Source organism: Ambystoma mexicanum, chromosome 12 (assembly GCF_040938575.1).
Source record: "Ambystoma mexicanum isolate Mex_15411 chromosome 12, UKY_AmexF1_1, whole genome shotgun sequence".
NCBI lineage: Eukaryota > Metazoa > Chordata > Amphibia > Caudata > Ambystomatidae > Ambystoma > Ambystoma mexicanum.
The window spans coordinates 875175762-875202494 of record NC_090936.1 but is presented as its reverse complement, the minus strand read 5'-3'; the positions used below and the strand labels follow the sequence as shown (position 1 = coordinate 875202494).

Sequence of the window (26733 nt, the reverse complement as noted above, 5' to 3'; positions counted from 1 at the left end):
GAGGCTGAGCAGTTGGGAGAACCACGGTCTCGCCAGCCACCATGGAGCTATCAGAATTGATGCTGAGGTGACAAGATTCCTTTATCTTGCGGATCACCCTGTGTACAAGGGGTGTGGGAGGGAAGGCATACGCCGTCATGCCGTCCCACTGTATCTGGAATGCGTCGCCCAGGGAGCCGGGGCCCTGCCCCTGCCTGGACGTGAACTGTTGGCACTTCCTGTTGGCACTTCCTGTTGTCCCATGAGGCAAAAGGATCCACTTGAGGATTCCCCCAGCTGCTGAAGATCTCCATCAGCACCTGGTCATTCAATTGTCATTCATAATTGTCTGCTCCCCGTCTGATGAGCCTGTCCCCTTCCAAGTTGGCCTCCCCCAGGTGGTGGACGGCCATGAGATAGAGGTTGTTCTCCAGGGCCCATTCCCACATGCTGACCGCTAGGCTGCACAGTGGTGGGGACCTGGTACCCCCCCGCTGCTACTACATACTAGTGGAGTTGTCAGTCTGGGTAAGGACGGTCTTGCCGTGAATGAGTGGAAGGAAAGCTCTCAGAGCTAGCCAGGTGGCTTTCATCTACAGCCAGTTGATATGAGACTCCTGATCCTGCCGGGTCCAAATCTGTGGACGTTGTGGCTGTCCAGAGAGGCGCCCCAGCCCTCTAGGGAGGAGCCCGTAATGAAGGTGACCTGCGGGGCCAGCTGGCAGAAGGGCTTGCCCGTCCACAGGTTTCAGTCCTTCGACCGCCATGTGAGGTACGAATGGAGAGAATAAGGAATGTTGTGCAGCTCCGCTTGGGAGCCCCGCTCCTGATTCCATGAGGCTGCGAAGTGCAGCTGTAATCTCCTCATCTTGAGTCTCGTGTGGGGTACGGCCAGCAGGACTGCCGCCATGATACCTAATAAATGTCACTTCTCAGTGAGGAAGTGAGTAGTGGCCTTCTTGATGGCTGTGATCTTGTCCTCCGAGAGAAAGAGTCTGAGCTTGTATCCCAGAGGAGGCCCAGGAAGGTCAGGCTCTGCCTAGGTTGCAGCTGAGACTTCTTGAGGTTGATCGTAAACCCCAGGTCGTGGAGTGTGTTCATAGGTGCGGAGGAAGTGTGGATAACCGCCTCTGGAGATCTCGACCTGACGAGCCAGTTGTCTAGGTACGGGTAGATGTGGTGGCCCTGGGCCCTGAGGAGGGCTGCCACTGCATTTATGAGCCTGGTAAATACCCTGGGGGCTGAGTTGGGGCCAAATGATAGCACCTTGTATTGGAAATGGCAGCCCATGACCCTGAAGCGCAAAAGGAGAGATGTGGTTGCCAAATCGGGACGTGCAGTTAAGCGTCCTTCAGATCCAGGGAGCACATCCGGTCTCCCCTGTCTAGTGTCCCGGCAATGAGTGCTGGTGTAACCATATTGAATTTTTGAAGAGGGAGGGAGAGGTTAAGGGTGGATAGGTCCAACACAACTCTCAGGCCAGCCTGGTTCTTCCTTTGTATGGCAAAAATCCTGGAAAAGAAGCCCAAACCTCTCGGGGAGGCTGGGCCTTCTTCCGCTGCCTGGCTCTCGACAAGCAACCGAATTCCCACCAACAGAGTTGCAGTCCCAATCTGTGGGAGTGGAGGGGAGGAATAATAGGCGGACCCAGAGGATACTAATGAGAGGATCCAGGGGTCCGAAAAGTTCTGGTGCCAAGATTGCATGTGAAAGTCAAGCCTGCCCCCTACCGGAGACACATGGACCCGAAGGGACGCGTCATGCTTTCTTTCCCTCTGAGGCTGCTGCTGAGGAGGGGGACTGAAAAAAGTCCTTGCCCTCCCCCCTTTTGTTTTTTGCACCGGTGCTCACTCGGAGAGCGGTCAGGCTGCCTCAACCTCCGTTCCTGGAAGCCCTGGAACCCTGCCGAACGCCCACCCCTTGTTGGAGCGTTGATGCAACTGGGTGGGCGTGGCCTTCGTTAGGATAAAGACTTTGCAGAATGTGAGCTGTTCTTGCAATCTAATTCCTCATCGGTGGTAGAGTGAAAGAGGTCACTACCCTCGAATGGAAGGTCCAATATGCGTTCCCGGACATCAGGGTTAAACTTAGTAGCCCAAAGCCAAGCAGTCCTTCTCATATCCATGGTGATGCATATGGCCCGACCAAAGGTATAAATGTGGGCCACGGTGGACTCCATGATGTCCCGCGCTACCAGCTTGGCTTCTCCTAGTTCCCCCCATTGAAGCATGCTTGGCTCTGCACCGGATGTTCTGGGAGGAAGTCCGCTATTTCTCGCCAAAGCCTTTGGTTAACGGCTGCCAGCATGGCATCCGCGTTGGATTTACGCAGGTGCAGCAAGGCGTTGGAGTACAGCTTCTTCCTGTACGCCTCCAAGACCATCTCCTCCTTGCCTAGCAGCGCCGAGGACGACTGAGGCTTAGAGAAGAGTGGCACCGCAGCGATCACTGAAGAGTGCGGCTGAGGGTGCGCCGACAGCAACAGTGGATCCCCTCCATCTGCCTATACTTGGCGTTGAGGCACCGATTGACAGATTGGGCCGAGTGTGGCTTGAGTCACCCCTTCTTGGCCAAGGCCACGACATCTTTCTGCATCGGGATACCCGTTCTGGTAGGGGGTCGTAGGGTGAGGACTTCTGCCAAGACCACCTCCTTGGGCTGCTCGACCTCTGGTTGAGGAAGGCCCAAATATTCTGCCAGACCTGCAAGCCATTCGTGGAAGGCCTTTGCTGACATGTCAGGGTCGTCCTCCTCCTTGTCTGTGTTCACCAGAGTGTCCGGCTTATCCTGAGTGGGTGGAGGAGTGCTGGGCGCCGTGGGGACTGTAGGCTGCTGCAGAGGCTGGTGTGGAACTGCCTGTACTATGGGAGGCAGGGGAGCCGGAATCGAAGGAGCCGGCAGGGGCAGTAGGGGCTGTGCTGGTGCCTGCAGCGCCAGAGCCATAGGAGGAATGACTATGGGTACTGGTGGAGTGACCAGTGGGAGCAAGTCCCTGACTGCATCCCGCAGGATGACCCCCATCTGAGGGGTTCGCATCAGCACCAGGAACCTTTTGAAGAACCGGTCTTCAGAGGTTGAAGAGGTGACAGGTGATAGGTGATATTGACTGGGTGTCTGGAGGCTGCGGAGGCCGGAGCGCACTCTGCCTCGGTAGCAGGGGGAACCTGCCCTGCTGATGGATAAACTGTAGGCCACGTACCTGGTTGACACCATTCCCACCTTGAAACTCATTCTCCCGCCTGCTCCATTCCTAGGAGCGGCATCGGACGAGTGGCCATGTTGTCTGGCGCGGCGGCCCTTTTGTCTAGCTGCGTGCCATGTGCCGAAGTCGTGGTGCTTGGCTCCTTGGGCCCGGCCTCCTCCAAGACTCTTGGATGTGGAGCATGAGACCTACCCTGCACCTCAGGCCGGGGCCTGGCCGGCGTATTGCACTCGGCAGTGTCGCCGGTAGTGCTGCATACAGGCGCCCCCTTAGACATTAGGCCGGTACTTGGGTGTTGCCCCTAGGGTGTACACCTGGTACAAGAACCTTGTGCTCCCTTAGCACTGCTTCCGGAAGGATCTACCGCCGTGAGGCCGGTAGCTGTAAAAGCCTCGGTACGTGTGCTGGTGCAAGAACCAGAGAGTTTCCTCCCGGTTGGGCGCTTCCTTGGGAAGGAGTCGCCCTTACGGCGCAAGATGGAAAACAGCGGCCCTCCCTTGGGCCTCGATCTCTGTCTGACGAAGTCCTTCAAGTTCTCTGGAGGAGACCTTTTGAAGAGCTCCCTCCACCTAGCTAGCTTGTTCTTCGGTGCACGTGGAGTCAGAGCGTTGCATGCGGTACAACCTTACCGGTCGGGCCAAGGCAGTGGAGGAAAAAAGCATGGGGGTCGGACATAAGGATGACACCTGCTGAAGTCGACATGCACTGGGGAGGAGCGTGGTGCCGGGAGGACCAAGTACCTGATTGACAAAAAGAAGACAAAAAGATAGAAGAATCCGGGGAAGAGCGTGCAGTATTACATGGCCGAAGCCAAACACAGGAGCGCTGGTGATATCGGCCCGTTCCTGTCGATGCAGAAAAGGGCACTGAGGTGTGGCACTGGTGGGCGGTCAGGATAGCGCATGCTCCTAGGGCTGCACCCCTGCGCACCTCTAAATTTAAAGGTGAAGGTTTTTTCTGTTGAAAAAGGTTTTGTCTCACATCCCTTGGAAGGGATGCCCATACAGTATGGAGGAAAGGGGAAGGGACGCAAGAGTATAACACCTGTGTCGACAATTCTCCTAACACTGTCAAATGTCCACACGGTCATCTCTAAGCTGTTAAAATCAGCAAGTACTAGAAGGATTTTGGCTTCCAACAAAGAAAATAGGACCCCTCTGCTTTGTAGAATTTTTTTGGTAAAAATGTTTTTCTGTTTTTTCCCTTGCATGTGCATTGATTTCCGTGCCTATCCCAACAGAACATATACATGGAATGTTTGTTTGTCCTGTATAATTAGGATCACTTTTCTGTCCTAGACAGCCAAATATGCTATAACCAAGAAACTCGGTATGAGTAAAGCATTTTATTAAAACATCTGAGTCGCAAGAGTTTTTCGTCCATTCGGGACACCCTGATCAACTGCATACATTTCAGAAATCAAACAAGCCACTTTATGCCAATTTTAGATACAGCCCACACTGTGCACTTAGACTTAATCAAAAACCATCATTATTCTACAAAAAATACATACCTTGATACAATTCGACCAATTTCTAGAAGACAAAGACAGACCTGCCTTGGATCCTTGTGCAAAACTGAAAGAAAATGAAATTACATCTGGTGTGAAATAGTTGAAAGATAATCAGTTACTATTTGAGGATTCCATGAAATGCAGGAAAATAGGTTATTCTTCTGTACATAGCCTTCAAATATAAAACAAAAACAAATACATATGTTGATTATTCAACTAACATTGAATTCGCAACTAATACAAAAATAACACTTCTCCCTCGATAAATAATTCACCTCTTTGGCTGACTCTGGCGTTCAGGAACTCTCTGAAAAACTCTTCATTATTTCATGAATAACAAAAGAAGATTTTCTTTTTACTAATCCTCACCCATTGCCCTCTTCGCCCCACCCTCTGGTGCTTGTATTGCAATTTTTTGCAGGCTCCTCCATTCCTGTTCTGATCTCTTCCACAAATTCATGCTACCCTCTGCCTGATTAAGTTACTTTAAACCATCTCAGACACTACTGGATTCTCATTTCTCCAGATTAATCGCTCATCACAGGGACAGTCCCTGAAGCCTTTAAAAAACACAGTTCTTACTCCCTTGCCTTTCTAACCCAGCCAAAACGCTTGAACGTCAAAATAGTTTTTACCTTACAACTTTTGTGGGGAAAACTCCCTACGACATCTCTCGCGGGCATGTTTTTCAGCTGGCCATTGTAGACTCAGTTCTGGTGGCAGCTATCAACCTCCGTATGATGGTGGATGTCGGCAGTGTTGGGGCGATGATTCTTTTAGATTTTTTCCAAGCCTTCAGCACTGCTGACCATTCCACCTTGCTTATGCAACTGAAATCCATGAGTGTTTGTGACCATGCCCTTTCATGGATTTGCTCCTTTCTATCTGATTGGACTCATGTGGTTGCCCTTCCAACGGTCTTCTCTCAGTTTTGCCTTCTGCCTGCAGAATTCCATAGGGAACCTCAGTTTCGCCAATCATGTGCAACCTTTATATTACATCTCATTGATTCTTCTGGTACAGATATTTTTGTATACGTACCGATAATAGTTCACTGTCCTGACAACCACCCATTGAAGCAGCTGATAAACTCAAATGTGTATGCGAGTGAGATCAGCCTGGATGAACACCAAGAACCTAAATCTTAGAGAAAAAACAGAGCTTTTGTCGGTTGCAAGAGGCTTGGAGGCCCCACTGTTAGCCGAATTCCACGTTATTTACTGCCATCCTTGTCCCTTTGTTAAATTTAGAACGTGGGTGTTAAAATCGGTTCAACTTTCTCTCATCCCTCAGATTAATCAGGCTGCTTATACTTGCTTTTATCATCTTTGCATTCGCAAACTGATCTTCCCCTTCCTCTCCCCACAACCTGCTCCTGCCCGGCAACCTATTCAGTTGTGGCCACTGTTACTGCAATGCTATTTACTTGGTATTGTCGAATTACAACTTAAACAACAGCAGCTCCTCTAGAAGGCAGCAGCTATACTGCTATCCAACTCTTCTTGTTGCTGGCATATCACTGCCATCCTCTACTCTCTTTGTGTACAACCAATTAAACAGAGAATCAGCTTTAAGGTTCTCTGTAGAGTTTATGGTGGTAGGACGCTGTGCCGCTTTCCTTTCATGCCTTCCCTCCTATATTACTACCCACTCTCTCCAGTCATCTACCAAACATCTCCTCCAGTACACAGGCTCTGATCAATCTTGTGTGGCCGGGCACTCTCGCTCTGCTGGTGCACCTGCACTATGAAATCCTTTTGTCATCTGTTATAAAATCAGAATGTCTGTTTTTTGTTATGAACTCAAAACACTTCTCTTTAACAAAGGCTTCCAGCCTTCCACCTTAACCCTTCCTCTGATACAGGGTTTCACTGTACTGCCCCAACAGCAGTAAAGTGATGAGTAGTGGTTTCTAACTCAATCTCAGACTACTATTATACCAGAAGGTGAAAACACAACAACATAGTGGTACACCTCTTTCGCCTCTTAGGTTAACATAGGCTGAGGGCAGGGTATACTCTGGGGTGTGAGGAAGCATCCAAAACAAAATTACCTTTGTACTAAAATAGAAGAAAGGTCCAATCAAGATTCTAATTAAAATAAATAGGAATCTTTAATTGAAACAAGTACTCAAAAAACAAGTATACAAACTAAACGCGTATCCCTCTCCCTGTAAAAGAATACACAACATGCAGATCTTTGGATGGAGTATCCCAGATGGCACAATAGTCCCTCAAAGTCTCAAAGGCAGTTCAAGGATTTGTATTGACGTTGTTGTTGGCCCTAGGGCTGTCTCCTCTCTCTCCAGTCTTATATCCCAACTCCACCCTAGCCCAGGCATCCCTGGCCCAGGCATCCCTAAACCACGGGTTAGTACCTTCCGAAGGTCGATCTCCTCCGTCTAATCGTCCTCTGGTCGCTCTTAAACTCCCTTAGCTACTTCCCAGCTTTCCCTACACTATCCAGTGGTTCGTGTTCAATCAGGGTTTGGGAATGGTACCCTACAGATACCCTGATGGGTCCAGGCCCTTCTAGCATGCTCAATCTCCCTTTTCCACTTGTTCCACTTAAGGTCACTCCTCCTGCCAATCTCCTAACTCTTCAACGTCAGTCACTCACTCACTCACTCCTAGGTCTCGCCGCCAACCTTTGATCTTACTACTCCTGCACACCACTTCTCCCTCCTCCACACCACTACTAATCACCCACCTTTCACTCAATACATAGACTTCACAGTCATTCCTCGCACTAACTTTCCTAACCACTCTCGCCACACTAACATGCACACTTGCACAGCAATACCACATTCACTCACTAGCCAACATCTCACCCTCAGAAATCTCCTCCACAGTCTGCCATTCTGCCCTTCTTTCCTGCCAGTCTCTAGGTTGTCATTTGCCTCAAACCCCTCACGAATAACCCACACTGGCTACTTCCTACCGCTTCCTTTTATTCTCCTCCCGCTCCTTGGATTGGGCCCCTGTCCCTAGCCAATCCTGCCATGTGTCTTCCCCTCCCAATACGTGATCGAATAAGCAAATCTCATCAGTAGAGGGCAAAGCCCTGCCCACTTTCTCCACGCGGATGTATTGCGGAACTGCCATGGTGGCCCAGAAGGGCACATTTCCACATTTGTATTGTACGGTCTTGGTTCTTGACACCCGCAAGTATATGGTGGCGGGGAGAGTCAAATTCCCATATGAATATCCGTGGTGGTCTAGAGTGTCTCTGATTCCAAGTGCAAGCTTGCTGGTGTGATGAATCACTGGATACCACCATTTCTCCCTGAGGGGTAGCCCTTTCCATGAGGCTAGGGAGGTGAGGCCGCTACCTGATAGTCCCCCTGGGGGTGGTATAATGTGGTAAGATCTCATGGGGAAGTACTCCCGCCAAGTCTGCAGGGAGAAGGACACCATCTAGGATACAGCCCTTATGAGAACATCACAACCTCACATACTCTAGCCACTCCTTCTGTTAATAACCTCTTTGTAGACAGTAGACCTATGTACTGTTATCAGGCAGACTACTTCAAGGTTCTGGAAAGTACCGAGATGAAGAAGAACATCAGGAACATAGGTAATCCAAGTACTGTGACAAGTTGGCCATGCGGAGCAATGAAGATGAAACATATGAAAGACAAACGACTTATACAACGGACCCGACACTGCTGGCCACATTGTATAAAAATCGACAATGGACTAAGCACTGCGTCTCGGACAGACGTGGACGATGGCAGGTCTGCTGAACACTGAATGTGGGAGATACAAACCTGTGTCGCTGAGACAGAGGGAGAACTCAAAGGACGCTGGCAGAAGGCATCCGAGAACGCCATCGCACAGCCGGAGGGAAAGCAATACGCTGCATAAGCCGAACAGACCACCTGCCATCCCAGGAGGCCCCAAAAACATGTCAAAGCCCTCAACAAGGTAAAGGATGGCACCAGAGAACCGGGGTGGGGTGGGCATGTAGTTGTCCATATGCCCCTTTGCAACCATAACATTTGGGTGGTACGGCAGGGGCAGATAGCCTACAGACCTTCTCCTCCTAATTTCAAGAGTGAAACAAAGCCGGCTGATCGCCAGGGAAAGGTCGAGGACCCCAAACACCGTTGAGAGTGAGAGTCCACACAACAGTGGCAGGGATAAACTCACTAAGAGATACCAGGGTCGGGGACCCAAACCAAGATCGAGATACGAGTCATCTTCCTCATGGCAGTACTTGGCAGGAAAGTGGACCAAGTGGGCCCAGTCAATGAAGAAGAGAAGCCAGTGTTGCGGACCCTCCGAACACAGAGCTGGGTGTTGTAGTTGTGAAACCTTGTGAAAAGAAGACCAGGGGAAGGGACTGTTTTATGATTACCAGGAGAAGGGAGTCATTCTTCTGTTAACACGGACTGGGAGGAAGGTCCAACAGGCCTGGGGAAAGGAGACTGAGACCTAACACCAGGTGAAGGGAGGCATTCTACTGGCCCACAAACCAAATATAGTTTGGAACTTTGTGACCTGGGGAAGGGAGTCATTTCCCCAGGCTATCTGAGACTGAATGCCAGGAGAAGAGAGGCATTTCTCTTGGGCCACCAAGGAACCATTGTGTAGAACTTTAACCCTAACTCAGGACAAGGGAGGCATTCCCCTGGGACAAGAACAGTACTGCTTTATTATTTAGTTTATTTTTTTTTTTTTTTTTTTTTTTTTTATAATTTCAGCTCGATAAACCTGTGTGTAAACAGACAGGTCTCCGTGCTTTTATTACATTTCATCTGTTGGAGTAGGAGAGGCACTATACCAGTCAGTCACTCTTCCTAGTAGTTAAGACTAAACTTAAGGTAATCCTTTAGTTTTCATGTAGTTTCAAGGAATCTAGAAAGTTCACTACCCCATATGTCAGTTTGACGTTATGTCCAGATGCTGCATATTGCCACCAATGGTGGTTGTTTGAGGTCTCGGGGGTAAAACCACTTAAATGTTGTGTCCTCCGTTCAACCAACGCCGTACACCCCGACAGTAGATGTTCTGTAGTTTCGATCTCAAGCTTGCAGAATCGACAGAGGTTGTCGGTCATTTCTCTCATGTGACGACATGCTTGCATTGCTTTAGTCGGAAGGGCGTTCAACCGAAGTCGCAAGAACTGAGCACGATGATGTCTAGATGGACATTTGGTCAAGTATCGACTAGGAACATTTAATTTATGAACTACTAGATCAGATTTCAGCGTGGTTGGCATTAACGCACGTTGATCATAATTCTCGATCCAACTCCATTGCTCAAATTTCTTTTTGGCCCATTGAGGACGTAGAATCAGATCTTCTTGCGAGATGCTTGCTCGAGTCAGTAGTTTGGCCAACAATTGTCTCCATTCTTGTAGAAGTCCAGATTGTGATTGATCAGGGCTTACTTCGAAAAGATTGTACGCAGGGGCCCTTGGGGTCAGGTTCATTTTACGCAAGGTCATTAGTGACTTCCACATGACATGTGTGTACAAGGGGATTAGTGACAGCTCGTAATTTAGTTGGATCATTGAAATGTAAGATGGAAGTTTCAGCACACGACGCCAAAATAAGCCCTCTAGCTTCTGCCAAATCTTCGCGTCAAGGTTCCACCCAGCCTCAGAACCAAAAGTGATTACTGGAACCACTTTTTGGAGGTAGAACATTAGAATTGGTTTTAGGCTAAATTTACCAAATGAGTTATAGATTTTGCTTGCTTGAATACTCAGTTGGGTCATCTTGTTAAGAAGATCCGATTTCCAATGCTGTTCGTTTATTGAAGAATTAAACATAATTCCTAAATATTTTATGGAGTTTGTGGTGTTCAAGGGGATCCCATTTATGTACCACTTGAATTGCTTTTGCTTTTTAGAGCCAGCCGCTCCGATGGTCATTATTTTGGTTTTTCCAGAGTTCAGATGTAGATCGTTCAAATCCAAGTACTCTTGTAACTTGTTTAAGAGTCTTTGCAACCCGATCTCAGTTGAATCTATCAAAACGACATCGTCTGCATACACAACGCATTGAATTTGTGTATCATTAATTTTCGGAGCGAAGGAACGTGCTGACGATAAGTGTTTGGGGAGATCGGAAATAAACAGTTTGAAAAGTTCCGCTGCTAATGGACACCCCTGTTTTACACCTTTATTGGTGCATACAGGTTTTGACAATTCGCCCTGGGTGTTCAGCCGCACTCTAATTGAGGTATCAGAATGTAACGCAATTATTGGAGCGGTCAGCTCTTGAGGACAGTTCCAGGCAAACAACTATTATTATTATTTAGTTTATAGTGAAGGGACAGTATTAAGGTTTTCTTCACACAGAACGGTGGACACTTTTACTCCAACTGACATCCTGACCGTCACCATAGATATTTAGTTGGGGCAGGGAAACCCATCTTAGGAATAGGGAAAGATAGGTTTTCTTTTGCTTTATTGTTTAATAAAGGTCTTTAGCCCCAAGCATGCCACCTTTGTGTCAGAGTCGTCCATCTGCACTCAGACTGTTCTTTCCCTGGCTGCTACATGCGTTCTCCGAGTTGTTCGTGTGTGACCGCTGCCTGCAGTGCTCTGTGTGCAGAGGCTGACTGTAGGCTTGCCACTGCTTCCTTGTCTCCCTCTATACTTCTCATTCTCTGAAGTGTCTTGCTGCCGATCAATGTTGGCTGGCCGTCATGTTTCTTGAGATGTCCTGGGTCACCTCTCACTCCCAAAACTTTTCTTGCTTGCTGTTCCGATATAGAATTTCTACAAAAAAATTGAAAAACACAGGTGAGCATCTAGTAATGGAGGCATGGCTTGAGAGAACCAGGGTCTGCACAGAAATATGCTGGCATAAGAGGGGAGGCAAGAATTGGGCCCTCAAGTGCCATTGTGTACTTCAGGGGGAGGACTGGCTCCGGCTTTCTCCCTGGAATGCCTCCCACATCCATGGGTTCCTATCCCCCTCCTGACAAGGCCAGGTTAATAGCCTTTTCACAGCAGGCACTCTGGGTATGAAGACATAGGTGTGCAGGCAATTGTCTTTTACAGCAATCTCCAAATTCAAGGATATGTCTTTTTAAGAGTGGGATCTTAAGTGTCAATGGGGCCCTTAAACCAGGTCAGGGCTTCATAATCGATATAAATATCTTTCACTCTTGTTATATGTGTTCGACAATGTGTAGCTGGCCTTCTATTTGCCTTCAAGCTGATCAAGTTGGTGTCGAGCCAGCGGCTTCCAATGAGTCTGCATTGGGATGATTTGAGTCGGATGCTTCATAATGGGTCGAGTTGGCGTTTAGGTGGTTTGAGTCCACTTGAAAATGGATTGAACGGTCTGAAACACATAGGTTGTTAAAGGCAGCTCAAGAAGCTAGAAATTACTTGAAAGTGGTTGAAAAGCTGTTCAAGGCAGGAAACAGCCTTATGCTTGTCCTTTTCTCCCTAGCTTCTGTGGGAGTCTGTCCAGGGTCTCAGAGAATAAGAGTCTTTCTCCTGTGCTTCCCAGTGAAGAAGGTTGTCAAGAGCACTTGCAGGGCTGCAACTTCCAGTAGGCAGAGTTTTGGGTACCTGTGTCTAGGCAGTAGACGGGTCTTCTCCGACAGCAGCTCAATTCAAATGTTCTTCTGAAGTGGTTGAGGGGAGGGCCAGACTCCCCTCTTTGAAAGCTCTATTTTCACCCCAGTGACTGAGGACTTTGGGGCAGACTGTACCCCAAAACATTTCCAGCAAAATCCTTCTTCTGAAGTGCAAAGATGGTTCAATTAAGGGGAGATGTGGGAGCTTCTCATTCACCTATGTACCCTATTTGCCAAAGAAGGCTGGCCTGTAACAGAAATCTTGAAATGGCCAATCTTAGCTGTTGTAATAAGAGTTGCCACCCGATAGTGGCTTCCCATAGTGCTTTGCCTACAGGATGTTGGAAGGGGGTACAGGAAGTAAGGCTTACAAAGGTTCAAGGTGGTGGGACACTTCCTCTGGGAACAAAATCTCTCCTAAACTGCACTGTACTTACCGCTTCTTATGTCTGACTTGCATCAAAGGGACTCCAGTCAACATCTCCCATGTGTGACTTTCGGACTGTACTGGCAGGGTTCCCTAAGGCACTAGACCCCCTCCTTACCTCTGTGGGGTATATCCCGTCCTCCTGGGAAGGTGTTAAGCCTTCACAGGAAAGCACAAAAGGAGCTTGTAGGGCTGGACCCAACCGGTATTTTTGGGTGAAACTAAGTGCCGGACAGTGATGCACAAAACTAACAGTTGCAGGAGTCACTTGATTGATTGATTGATTTATAGAGCGCTTTACACCAAGGCGCTGTACAAAAGAACAACAAGATACAGAATAACAACATTTAATAATTAGAGCAACATTTACATCATGAATCATTCCACAAAACAGTGCAAAGAGCAATTAACTGAGGGGTGGGGGTGGAAAGAGAGGGAGTGGGAAAAGGTGGAGGGAGGAAGGGAAGAGGAGAAACTAGATGAAACTAGTTTGACAATCAAATGACATCAGATGGGTATTTGGCATTGATATCCATCTTTTCAGAATCCACTTTATCAAATCAGATACAGCTTCATAGTTATGTTTTACTAATGAATCTGCCACCTGGCCTTTGGGGATTGTGAGGGGTCAGAAATGACAATCGGACACAAAGTTGTAATGTTTTCATTATCAGACATCTTTATTAAAATAAAAAGGTTGAATAAAAGGTCTCTCTGTCCTTATCTTAAAGAGAGTTTCCCTACCTAGGAAACAAACTAAAAATCAGTCTGTGTTAAGTGGTTAAAACATATAAATTGTCTTTGTGTCCAAAACATACTAATTTGACCTTCACCCAAACAATTCAACTAAGGGTGCAAGGAAATGTCTCAGACTTATGTTTGGCAAAAAGTGTTCACAATCAAAGCAGGTAAACAAATCCAAGAGAAACTGTATTTTCCAAGGAGAAAACCCTTGGATCCAGAGGTGGAGGGTGGGAGAGCTCCCTTCCCTAGGATATTTCAGGTAGGATGGCAAAAGTGTCCCTTTCAAACAACAGTTTCTTACGGAGACCTCCTGGTATACTCTCCTGCCAGGTATCTTCCTACAATTTTAAAGTTCTTAATTATCTTCAAAGCGCCTAGTATTTTGATTGCCAGAGCTTCTTTTCATCATCTTCTTAGATCACTGGTCTACTCCCCTTCCAGGTATCTTGCCACAATGTCTTTTACTTCCATATACTTGGGGTGGATTGCCTGGTATACTCCCCTGCCAGGAATCCCTTTCTGGGTCTGACAGATCCCTGGTATACTTCTCTGCCAGGTATCCCTGCCCCAATATTCACTGCCCGATGTGCTCCTTTCATCAGCTGGTCTTCTCGGTTTCACTGTCCTTCAACATAACACAGTTTATTACTTCACTGTGCTTTCACTTCATTGGCTTGAGGTTCTACTTGTTCCAATGTTCACCACATTGACATCTCATGTATGCAGACTTGTTCAATTTCTGCCGTTTTATATTTTCATTAGTATTTCCCTGGATGGGATTTTCAAGAAAACCTAGAGGCCCGCCACCAAAAGTAATGTGCCACAAACTGTGGAAACTTAATACGTCCTCTATGTTACCTTTCTCTACCCCCATTCTAGACAATCTTGGAAACTACAATTCGGTCACTAAGTTGGCTGTAATATACCATGACATGATGTCCTCAGCAGTAAATAGCTTAGCTCTACAGAACTATAGCCTGGTGAAATCACAACCATATAAAGTATATTCTTGAAACAAAAACGTCAGAAAAATAAAGCTCTCCAGATCTGGAAAAATACTATCCTTAGGAAAACAAAACAAATTATGGAATTGCTGCCAAGGACTATAAACAGTTTTATGTACAGCACAGCAAAAAGAATCATTATATGACAAATGAATCAGAGAGGCAACATCTGATTCTATGGAACCATTGAAAATCTTAAGAGAATTGGAAAACCCTCAACCTGTTCCCACCATCAAAGATGCAAAGTGGTGTACCTCCAGTCAGAATGCAATGACACAAAAAAGTGAAAAAGCCAAGGGGGATATCTCAGTTAAATTAGGGGCCTCGGACAGTCCATCCCTTACCAGAAAGTGTGATAAACCAATCACCTCTTTACCGCAGTTTAACTTCAGGGAGGTACAGGAAGCAGAAATGCTGGATATTCTTCAGAAAATTAAACCTACCAACTGTAGAGGCGATGTTTGCACAGCCACCCTTATTAAGTCCTGCACTGCGTCTCTTACCCCTCATCACAAAATGTGTTAATGCCTCTTTCCAAAAGAGCTATATCCCCTCTGAGATAAAACAGGCATGGCTCTCCCTTCGTCTGAAAAAGCCTTTGCTGTATCCTAACCTACCAAGCAATTATAGTCCCATTACAAACTTGCCATTTCTTTTGAAGATACTTGATAAAACTGGCCACTGCCAACTTCAGGAGTTCCTAGCCCAACATAACATCTTAGGTGCAAAACAATACGTTTCAGAAGCGCTCACAGTACTGAGTCCACTCTCTTGGTCCGAAAAACCAACATCTTGCAATACTGTGATAAAGGGAACAACTTTCTACTGATGCTTTTGGATCTTACTGCAGCCTTTAATTTGGTAGATTACGGCAATTTGCTAACAAGATTGCAGAATTCTGCCTCGTTCTCCTGTGAAGCCTCTTATTGGGTCCACTCCTCCTTGAGTAATAGGGCGGCTAGAGTCTATCATGAGGAAGCGATGGCAGAGGGTCATGTGCTCTCATGTGGGGTGCTGCAGGGGTCCGGTGTGTTGCCAACTCTGTTCAACCTTATCATCTTGCTTCTCTGAGTTGTTGGACTCTAAAGGCATGATATATGTCAACTACGGATATACAGTGCCTAATACCTCTCTCACGCAATCATACTCAAGACACCATGACGATTAACACCACCTACAATTACATACATTCATTCATAGATGGATGTTGTGCAATGGGCTGGCACTGAATAATGCTAAAACAGAGATTATGATTGGCGGCAGAGCTCCCAAACTGCGCAAATTGGATGCTGCCTATAGTTCCTTACAAATAGCAGAATGCACCTTAGCGACTTTGACCAAGGTTAAAATGCTGGTTAAAATGCTGGGAGTGGTCCTTGACCAAGAGCTCACTATGAACGATCATATCAGTAGCCTTGTGTCAAGTACATCCTACTACATCAAGCTTCTAGCTCTTACGAGCACGGTTTCACTCAACACAGTACCCTACCCACTCACCAGAAAGGCAGAATGATAGTGGGTGGCAACACTCAACTGCAACACCACATGCAGCAACCCTCAACCCCTCACATGGTCAGGCCATTACCTTTTCCATCTCAAAATCAACATCTATCAGGTAGCTCCCAAAAAATGACCTATGGCACCTGCCTGGCCGACCAGAAACAAACGTAACATTACGGCCGAGGCCTTGCTACCACTGGTCCTACCAGCCCTAAATGCACTAATGGCCAATGCTGAACTAAACCTACTGGTTGACACCTTCAACAAGTCCATGGCCAATGCCATCGATACCATTGCCCCCCTGAAACTACGCAAAAGTAAACCAATAGCCCATTTAAATTCGTGGTACACCCCAGAACTTAAATTACTTAGGTAACAGAAAGCTAAACTAGAACTCATATGGAAAACTAACCCATCAGTGGAAAACAAATACAACCTCAGGAATACATCCGCCCTATACAAAAAAGAGATAATTCGCACCAAAAAAAGACACTTACAACGTCAGGATAGATCAGGCAGGCTCTTCCACTAAATAACTCTTCAAAATTCAGAACCCAAATCCACCCACAGACACCTGCATAAAAGACAAGCCTTGGTGCATCAGCATCCAGAACGCCCTTAACTCCAAAATCATAGGACTTCAAACTAAAATTGAGGACAAACGCCAACAACTCTTTAGTAGTAAGTCTACCAGCCGAAGCTCATCCTCACCCATCGATCTTAATACAGGCTTCACCTTTAAAAAAGTCCCTACTACAGAAGTCCAAAAAATCATCTCCTCCTTAAAACCATCTAATTGCAAAGGGGACAGCAGTCCCGCCCAGATAATAAAAGATGCAGCCAGAGACCTCTCCCCTTTCATCACTAAACTCATCAACCTCTCCATCGCTAATAACTCAGTCCCTAGCAACCTAAAACAATCCTGGGTTCTCCCCCTGCAAAAAAAACAATCACTCGACCCAGCCATACCCACTAACTATAGACCCATCACAACTGTCCTATTCCTGCTAAAAATATTGGACAAAGTCGCTTACCTCCAAATCCAGGAGCATCTAGAATCCAACCAACTCCTAGGTATACGTCAATCTGGCTTCAGACCTCTACATGATACAGAAACTGCCCTTGTGGACCTCAAAAGCTAGATTGATGAAATTCAAGACAAAGGCAAGGCCGCTATCCTACTCCTACTAGACCTCTCGGCAGCCTTCGATTTAGTCGATCATGAAATCCTTTGCAGCCACCTATCTATCGCAGCACATTTCACCCCTCCGCCACCTCCTGGATACAATCCTTCCTAGCGAACAGAACCATGAGAGTCTTCTCCACCACATCAGCAGCAGACCCCATCTCCATCACATGCGGAGTCCCACAAGGCTCTTGTGTCTCCCTGACTTTGTACAACATATTTACAAAGCCACTATTCGACAAACTGGACCGTCTGGGTGTCACCTACACTAACTATGCAGACGACACCCAGATACTCCTAACTATCTTAGGCAACTACAACACAGACGCCACCCGAATCAATGAAATCTTCTCAATCATTCAGGCATGGATGGCCACTCATGGCCTCTGTCTAAATGATGAGAAGACGGAGCTTCTCCTAGTCGGCTCTCCCAGCAACCTGTCCAAACTCAGTCCTCACTACAAAAACATTATTGATGGTAACACCATCCCCATTATTAATAGTGTGAAAACCCTAGGCTTTTACTATGATGCCAACACCAACCTCACCAAACAAACTAATATGACTGCATCAGCCACCGCCTACACTGGCAAACTGATAAGAGCCTGCAGACCTTTCCTCTCGCCCCATAGCTGCCTCACACTTGCCAGAGCACTCATACAGTCCAAACTGGACTAGGTGCCAACCAATAAATAATTAACAAACTCCAAGTTCTCCAGAATAACGCATTGCGCGCAGCACTCAACATCCCAAGACGAGAGCACATTTCCACAACTAGGAAAGCATGCAAATGGCTCTCAATACAACAAAAAATGGACCTCAAAACCATCTGCCTCACCTACAAAGCCTTAAACAACCTAGCCCCACCATATCTCACCAACATATTCACTATGAAATCTGCTCCCAGAATCATCAGGTCATCCAACTCCTTATGCTTGGTAGTGCCTAGATTCACATTAAATGGAGCAGGCGGCTCCAGTTTCACAGTGCTTGCCTCACTTCTCTGGAACTCCCTACCCCTCAATATCAAAACCATTGAGTCTTTCCACATCTTTAGGAAACAGGTTATTCGCTGGATACTGAACAAAGAGTAGCGATCACCTCTGAATCTCCTATGCACATGCTGAAGTTTTGTAAATAATGTAAATTGGTGTAATTTGTAATTGTTGCACCATGTATAATGCATACCTCATTCCTGTAACTGAACTCTATGCGCACATCTACCCACGGTCTGCAGCGCTATACAAATAAAATAAACAAACAAACAAACATTAGACTCCTTCCTTGACATGTCTAAATTGTGCTACTTTAGCCCGTGCCATCATATGAGCTCGTATTGACTACTGCTCCCGGGCACAAGCAAAGGTGAAAAAAATTGCCTACAAGTGGTACCAAACAATGCAGTTCGAGATGTCAAGGTGCTTCGAAAAAAATGACCACATTATGGAGGCGAGGAGACCACTACACTGGTTACCTATTGTTAAGCGGATCACATTCAGACATTAAACATGCCCGTCTTTATGGGAAAAGCCCAGATTATCTTTCCAACCGACTCTCCTGGCTCCCCATTAGGCATACACAGAGTTCTAATAACTCATGCCTCCTGCAGACGCCCCCCCCCCCAACCCCTGAAAAAACAGAGTCTGGTCTCAGCTGGATGTCGACTTATAGCAGCCCCTCGTATGTGAAATGCTTTACCACATGACCTCAGATCCTGTTCGTCCCTACCAGCTTTTATGCATAAGCTGAAAACTATCCTCTTTGAATACATTTCTACTTGAGCCATGTTGACTGCAGCCTCAGAGGCCTGACCCGAATGTTTTATGTTGTTTGTCCCCATCTAAGCGCTTCCATGCCTACGGGCTTCGTCCCAGCGCTTTATAAATAGATTAAATAAATTTGCTTGTGGTAACACTTTCTCCAACTTTACCCATATATACAAGTTCTGTCTTTGTACTTTACTTGGTCGTTATTCAAATATTCTTATTGGCTTACATGCCTGTCTGTATGCCCCGGGGTCCCCAATGGCTCTGGCCAGACTCAGTGGTATCTTGCAGCATACCTGACCTGTGGCGCGTTGCTGCAATGAAGCTTCCTCTCTGGGACAGGATCCCTTGCTCTGCAGACCTTCCTCTAGCGCTCCTGGCCACTTCGCGCTCACACGCCGGCAAGGCTGCTGCTGCTCTGCAAGACTGTGGCTCTCTGATAGCTCTGCTGCCGGTACTCATACGGTCCTCCCCGGTGCCCACTGCTACTCTCCTGGCCTGGCACCACACCGGTAACACTGGTATGTAATTGCGAGCGGCAGATTGGAAATGCCTGCCTTCTCCAGCACAGTCCTTTCCCGTACTGCTTCTTTCTCGGGTTCTGCCTTCCTTTCTGGCTCAGCTCTCTTCTTGAGTGTGGACACCATTTTTAAATGTACTGCACACTTGTGTTGCATCCAAACAACTAGTACGCACGTTTAACTTTGTGTTTCTTCGTCTGCATTAACTCATTCTTCCTCTGCCTCATCTCAGTACCTGAGGCTTTACGGGAGTTGGAGTCCATAGAATTTATAGGATTTCTAAAGCAATATTGTTTGGGATTTTTATTTGGAAAAACATTAGATATATGAGATTTTAGGTGTGTTTATGAGGTATGGGGTCATAGGGTTTTCCTCATAGGGAAGGGGGAAATACTGTGTCCCTCTTAATAAAGTCATTACCTCCTCCCGGTAGTCGTCCCCCGCACATGATCCTCCCTCTTAGTACCACCCACAGGGTCAGGATCAGGTAGCGGCTGCCGTCCCCTGGCCATGTGGGTGGAAATCACTGGGGAATCAGTGATGACTCTGCAGGATTTATCACAGGATATACAGATACATATAATTGGGATCATGGGACCCCACTAAGGACGGCCGGTGGTTGAAATTAGTTTAGATTACAGAAGGTTGTTTATCAGGAATGAATATACTACTCTGATGCTGCCAAACTACATGGCAGTTTCTGGTGTGCAGTAGGCAGGGCCCAGTAGAGGAACACACAAGCACTGTACCATTTTAGCATGGAGCATTAAGAAAGTGAGGCAATATAGCTCACTTTTATGAGTTACCAACCTCATTCTTTGTTCCAAAAATCAAAAAAGTTCAGGATGCACCTAAAGCAGAAACATGGTGGAGCCGACATGTAGATCATGGGTTCGCATTGAGAGGAAAGCAAAGTGTGAAGTTGTCTACTCCCCGAAACTTCCAGTCATACATGTTACAGTCTTGTCATTGACCAGCGAGCCGGGATTTGTAAACCGCATGAAACGGCTGGGTATATCTTGTTTGCGGGACCTAAGAGCAGGGGGCAAGAGGGGCTATATTGGACGGGATGCTAGACTGGGTGGATCCTGGTAAAACGGTCTTCCCTTTACAGTAAGATACAGGATGTCTGGGTGGGATGGGTGGAGTCCTCTCGGAGAAGTCCTTTTCGGGGGCTCTCTATGCAAAGAGGTGTGGAGCTATTGCTGTGTACAAACCAGAAAGTTACCACTTAACAGCTGATTTAAGCAGATTCATTTAAAGTACTTACATCAGTTCGATTATACCCAAGCGGTGTAGCACAGATTTTCCCCCACACACCTCAGATGAATGCGCTCAATGTGCTAACACACTGGCAGATTTTATACATGTAGCATAGAGCTGCCCTCCGGTGTTGCTATTTTGGGGAAAAGTATTTGAGATAATAAGCAACATTATAGGGGAGAGGGTGGAACTATCACCAGAGATTGCTCTGCTGGGTAATTCTAGATCAATTCACAGCAGGGTGAGGAAATTAGTAGGGCTGTTACTTTTGGCCAAGAGGAGAGTGGCAATGGTTTGGGGTGGACCTAAGGTGGAACAATGGAAAGGGGACGTTCTTTATTGCAATGAGATGGAACTGGAATACGGAAGAGTGATGCATCCGAGTGCCGGGCCAAGGGACGTATGGGACCCTTATAAGCACTACTTTATTGCCCAAATTCTGTGGTGGATTTGTGGGAGGAGATTTCATGAACAATAAAGGTAAATGACTGGGGTGGGGATGTTCAACGGTTATCATGGATTGATGGGTGCTTCTGTGAGAAGGGGAAACATGTTCACGGTGAAGAGTGCTGTTGCACGACAAGTGGAGATGTATAGACCTATGTACCTGTGGTGGAGAGAAGTAGCTTTGTGGACAATGTATGAGAGAGGGGGTTGATTTGTGGAACCACTGTTCTTTTGTGCAATTTTGTTATGAAAACTAATAAAAAGGACTTTAAAAAAAAAAAGCTTCAGGATGGCCCCACCCTGGTAGATGGCTTTAACTCACATGCCCTCTTTTGCTACTACTAAGAAACTCACTTGGGAGTTGACTCTGCACTCTATCCTTGGCATTCAGTGTGGGAATAATGGGGAAAAGTAAATACATGGCACACGATCGCTGTTTGAAAAGAGGTTTGGTTTTTGTGACCACCCTCCCCCCCTACATTTACTTCAATGGGACCCCCAGAATATCTGTTGACCGTCTTTAGACCCGGATGTGATTTCTGAGAGTGATATCCTTTATAACCCTACACCCTTGCTTAACTCACTTGGTTTCAAGCAGCACTAGTGAGTCCTTAACGGCTACCAGTGCAGGTGGGTGGGGACGCTGCCCCATTTAAGTCACTGCTGTAGAACTACCATCTTCCTCCAGGACAGCAGTGTAGGGGAACCATGTGTTTGCCCTTTCCTTCTACTGCATGCACATTTTTACCATACTTATTAAAGCCCAGATAGACTAGCGGCAGAGGTACCTTTTGATATCATCTGTGCACCTTTTTACTGCATGGTAGGCTTTTGTTCACTACAATGCTCAAAATGGATGTCCATGATTAAGCACAGTCTTTCTTCTTCACTTTTCATTTGGCAGGCTTCCTTATGGGCAGGTTTAGGAAACTGACATATTTGGGCATCCTCTTTACAGGCTCTGGGTCGAGCCCGGGAAGTAGCATTTGTATTCATTTAACATGATTTAGGTTAGGTAAGGGACTGCAGGTAGCATCAATACACATCCCGAACTTTGTATAAGGTCATGACCCTACCCGAACTGTCCATGATCGGACAGTTGCCCAGAGTTTGAATGGTGCAACTCACCCGGCAGGTGTAAACCCGCCCCACAGTTTGGACATCAGGAGACAATCTGGAGCCACTTCTTTAGTTGACCACTGAAGCCAAGGATCCAGAGTATGAGAGGTCTCGGGTGAAAGCTGGAACTCTTCCGATTCCTAAATTGCGAAGGCCATCGTCCTGGACCTTTGAAGAGTAATTGGCCTGTAGTGCAAATCCACATCACAGTCTGAAGAGGGGATTTCTCCTGTTCCCTGGCCATGGAAATTGCTGCTCTGTGCCAAAAATAAGAGGTGTGCAGGGACACTTGATATGTGGCATTGTTTAGGTCCTCCAATGCTGTAGAAGCCCAAGTTAATCTTCATCCTGTGTTCAGCCTGGTAATAATCAGAACCGTTAGCTCACTGAGAGACCAGAATTGTCAAATCGCCAAACCCTGCAGTCAGAATTGCCAAACAAGGGAAACCCTGAACCTGTGAACAGATGTTCAACACAAGAATCTATGGCGACATCAGTTGTCCAACAGCCTAGACTTAATTGTCCAATGTGGTCGGGTTATGACCTATTTGGCAAACATTTGTTGTAAGGTCCTACCCTACAGCTACCCTTGCCTCATCTTTGATGGTGAGCCCTGGGTACAGGAATCTTATTTGGGGTCCCTCTAGATGACCAGGATTGGTAGCTTCCCCATTCCTTGGCAGGAAACCTACTATTGAAATATGAATTGTGTCACTGACTAAAGCACTATTTCATTGATCCCATTGCTTCCTATGGGAGAACTGTCAACTCCTCAAACTCCTCCAATGTAGTCCACACCTGGCTACTCGCCTTTAACTCTGTTGAACCCTTGTTCCTAAGTTAGACGATACATTAAGATAAGAGGACTGCTGGTTACTTATAAAGAGTGCAATAACTTGTTTTCACATCTCCCTCCCCTCCCACTTCAGGTTATTGAAATAGTAATTGTTTATAATGGTTTTAATTCTAAAGTGTGGTGTGTCCCTCAATTGGATATGTTTATAGGTTTGTGTGTCTTTCTTACTGTAGTCTAGCTTAATGCAACCATGAGGTTAAACAATTAAGTGAATGCTTAACTATGTGGGCAATCTACTGCTTGATAAACCCTTGTGTATTTTAACTGCACTTTACACCAAGGCCCCGATATTAGTTTAAACCTTACTGCTCAGACTTGATACCAAGTGAGAGTTCAGTGTTAAACCTTTGCGGGTCCACTGAAGTTGGCATCTCAGAGTCCTATACCAGTGGTGGCTCTTAGAAAGCTACAAACATTGGTAGCAGTGTGGAGAGTAACTGATGGTGGATATGAAGAGAGACTGACTCAGTAGAGGTCTGGTGAGAAAGCAGATTAAGGTGGGAGCTGGAGGGCCTGGGGGGTAGCCAACTGACTTTTGTCATAGGAGTTCTTAATTATGGGTAGAATAGGTCAGGATTACAGCAGAAGGAACCCATAATGTGATACAGCTGTCCAAGTGAGGTTTCCTACTCGTCTGTGCTTTCTACCCCATGCCTATTAATCTTCAACCTTGATTGCTGTGCTCAGAATGGTTACATGCTTGTAAAAGAACAGCCGATAGACCAAAACACACGGTTTTATAAAAGTCAGCACCCCAGAGCATTAAACGAGAACTTACCCGTGGGGCAATTCTTGCGATTAGGACGAAATTGCATTCTGGTGGAGGACTACACCGAACAGGCCCAAATACTAAAATTGAGATTAATGGAGAAAGGTTACCCATGGAAGGCAAGAGAGCTAGATTTGCCATGGTGTGCTCTCTTGACTCCCCGTAAACAAGGCCCAACACAAGACAGGATTGTGTGTGAAAATACCTTCCTAAGGCACACTACCCGGTTAAAAAAAAATAGTGAACAAATATTGGCAACTCGTGACCAACACAGGGTGTATAACAAGAAAACAATTTTTTCCTCTAAAAAGAGGAAAAAACCTCGGGGACATGCTAGTCCATGCCAAATTTGGAGCCCCAAAGGAAAATCTAGGGCAAACCACCATTAAAGCAGCCTTGAGATCACAGATGGCACACTTGGTTGGACACCACCCCTGCGGGAATTGCACTGCATGTGCACTGTCACCACAAGGATTTTTTTTACACAACACATTCCACTGGACACAACAAATTCTCCAATTGTAATGCAACAAACATCATCTACAGCATTAAAGGAACGGTTCGCCCAAAATGTTTCATTTAAAAAATAGATAGGCAATATAAAAATAAAAAACGATTGGCATTTTTTTTTCGAAGTCCCTATGTAAAATTTTGAGCAATTCAAGCTCAAAGATAGCACATGGGGGCATCCATTTTGTGAAATGGGTGCCCGCCGCTGTGCTCGCTTTGGCTTTTGCGGCACTAATGAAGGAAAAGCCAGCCAGCTGTAGTAAACAAAAGCTACCACTGGGTGGCTTTTCCTTCATTGGTGCTGTACGCGGAGGACGGGGACCGGAGACTACAGGCAGAAAAGCTGCAGCTGCATCTCGGTAAGCGCTATTTTTTAAATAAAAATAAACACTAGCTGCGTTGAAAGCCAAGGCAGGCAGAAACAACACGGTTGTGTTTACATGCCGCAGTGTTTCTGCCTACAGCCGATTTCCCATTTGGGGCTCTCGGGCTCCCCGTGGGGAGCCCTAAAGCCCCAAATGGGAAATCTGCTTTCCCATTTGGGGCTCTAGGGCTCTCCGTGGGGAGCTCTAAAGCCCCAAATGGGAAAGCAGATTTAGGCAGAAACACAACGCGGTTGTGTTTGAAAACGCTGCGGTTTTTCTTTCCAAGTTTCTCAGGCTCGGAGGAGCCTGAGAAACTCAGAAAGAAAAACCGCAGCGTTTTCAAACACAACCGCATTGTGTTTCTGCATGCCGTGGGCATCACTTTGGGTCTCTGGTGCTCCCCCAGGAGAGCACAGGAGACCCAAAGTGAAAGCAAAGGCAGGCAGAATCACAACACGGTTGTGTTTACATGCCCCGGTGTTTCTGCCTAAATCTGCTTTCCCATTTGGGGCTTTAGGGCTCCCCACAGGCAGAAATACAACGCAGTTGTGTTTGAAAACGCTGCAGTTTTTCTTTCTAAGTTTCTCAGGCTCGGAGGAGCCTCAGAAACTTAGAAAGAAAAACCGCAGCGTTTTCAAACACAATAACGTTGTATTTATGTTTGCGGTCGCTTCAAAAGCTACCGCAAACATAAATACAACATTTTTAAAACTGCGGTTTTATTTCCAAGTTTTCCGGGCTCCTCCAGCCCGGAAAACGTAGAAAGAAAAAAAAACGCAGCTAGTGCTTATTTTAAAAAAAAAAATAAATAGCACTTACCGAGAGGCAGCTGCAGCTTTTCTGCCTGTAGTCTCCGGTCCGTGTCCTCCGAATCCCGGCACCAATGAAGGAAAAGCCACCCAGTGGTAGCTTTTGTTTACTACAGCTGGCTGGCTTTTCCTTCATTAGTGCCGCAAAAGCAAAAGCCAGCACAGGCGGGCATCCATTACACAAAATGGATGCGCCCATGTGCTTGCTTTTGCACATTTTTGAGCTTGAATTGCTCAAAATTTTACATAGGGACTTCGAAAAAAAAAAATGACAATCGTTTTTTTTTTAATATTGCCTATCTATTTTTTAAATAAAAATCTTTGGACGAACCATTCCTTTAAATGCTGCTGCAACCTGTTATTTATAGGGATGACATGCAGAAAGGTGGCTTTGAGGATCTGTGAACACCAGAGTAGGATCAAGAACCAGGTCCTGACAGAACCTCTAGTACAACAATTTATGGAGCAAAGCCATGGGCCAGATACCTCACTTGATTGGTCAAAGACCAACTGAAACCAGACATTCACAGCCTTCTGATAGCTAACAGACTGCTGACCTCGGAACAAAAATAGAATCCCCGCCTCAGGGCCCATGAAGTGGGCTTGAACGATGGTATACAATGGTTAGCACTTCTAATCTGAGAGAGGCAGTCCCTTGTGAAGGCATCATGAGTCAGACACAGACAGCAGGTACAATTTCTTTGCACAAAGTTTAATTAACTCAAAAGGTAGGGTTGAATAATGCCAAACTTTCACTATTCTGAAATGGGATTTCCGAACGTAAAGAAATCTAAGGATAGTCTGCATCAGGAAGGCCAAAGTAAAACATCCGCCTGTCCAAAATCTATACTTGCCCTCACAACTAAATGCATGTAATATATAGGGATGTCAGCATCAAAAATGAATAGTGTTAAAAAAATAAATAGTGTTTTAAAAAAAGTTCAGAGCTTCTTCCAGATATCCTTCACTCTACCTGGTTCCTCCCTAAATAGATCAGGTAATTGGCGTCTGAGGTCATATAGATATTGCTTTTGGTTATTGCCAAGTTCAGGTGGAATCAGGAATTTCTTACCAGAGTCTTCAGGTAACAAGACAGGATAGAATAGTGGCCGCAGACTCTGTAGGATTTTCCCTCCATTATTTTAGTTGATTAACATGATATACTGGTCCGGTCCGATAGTACAGCGAGTAGAGCGCTCGGTTTGACATC

The 26733-nt window shown here is 46.3% G+C and overlaps 1 protein-coding gene across 7 annotated transcripts in view; it reads right to left on the bottom strand.

The window, feature by feature from the left end:
- GAS2L3 (growth arrest specific 2 like 3) overlaps window positions 1-26733 on the bottom strand; it is a 412693-nt gene that overhangs the window by 125170 nt on the left and 260790 nt on the right. For all 7 annotated transcript variants that reach the window (XM_069629358.1, XM_069629355.1, XM_069629354.1 and 4 more), the window contains one exon: window positions 4694-4757. In XM_069629358.1, coding sequence (XP_069485459.1) covers window positions 4694-4757 — 64 coding nt within the window. The remainder of the gene's footprint in view (window positions 1-4693; window positions 4758-26733) is intronic.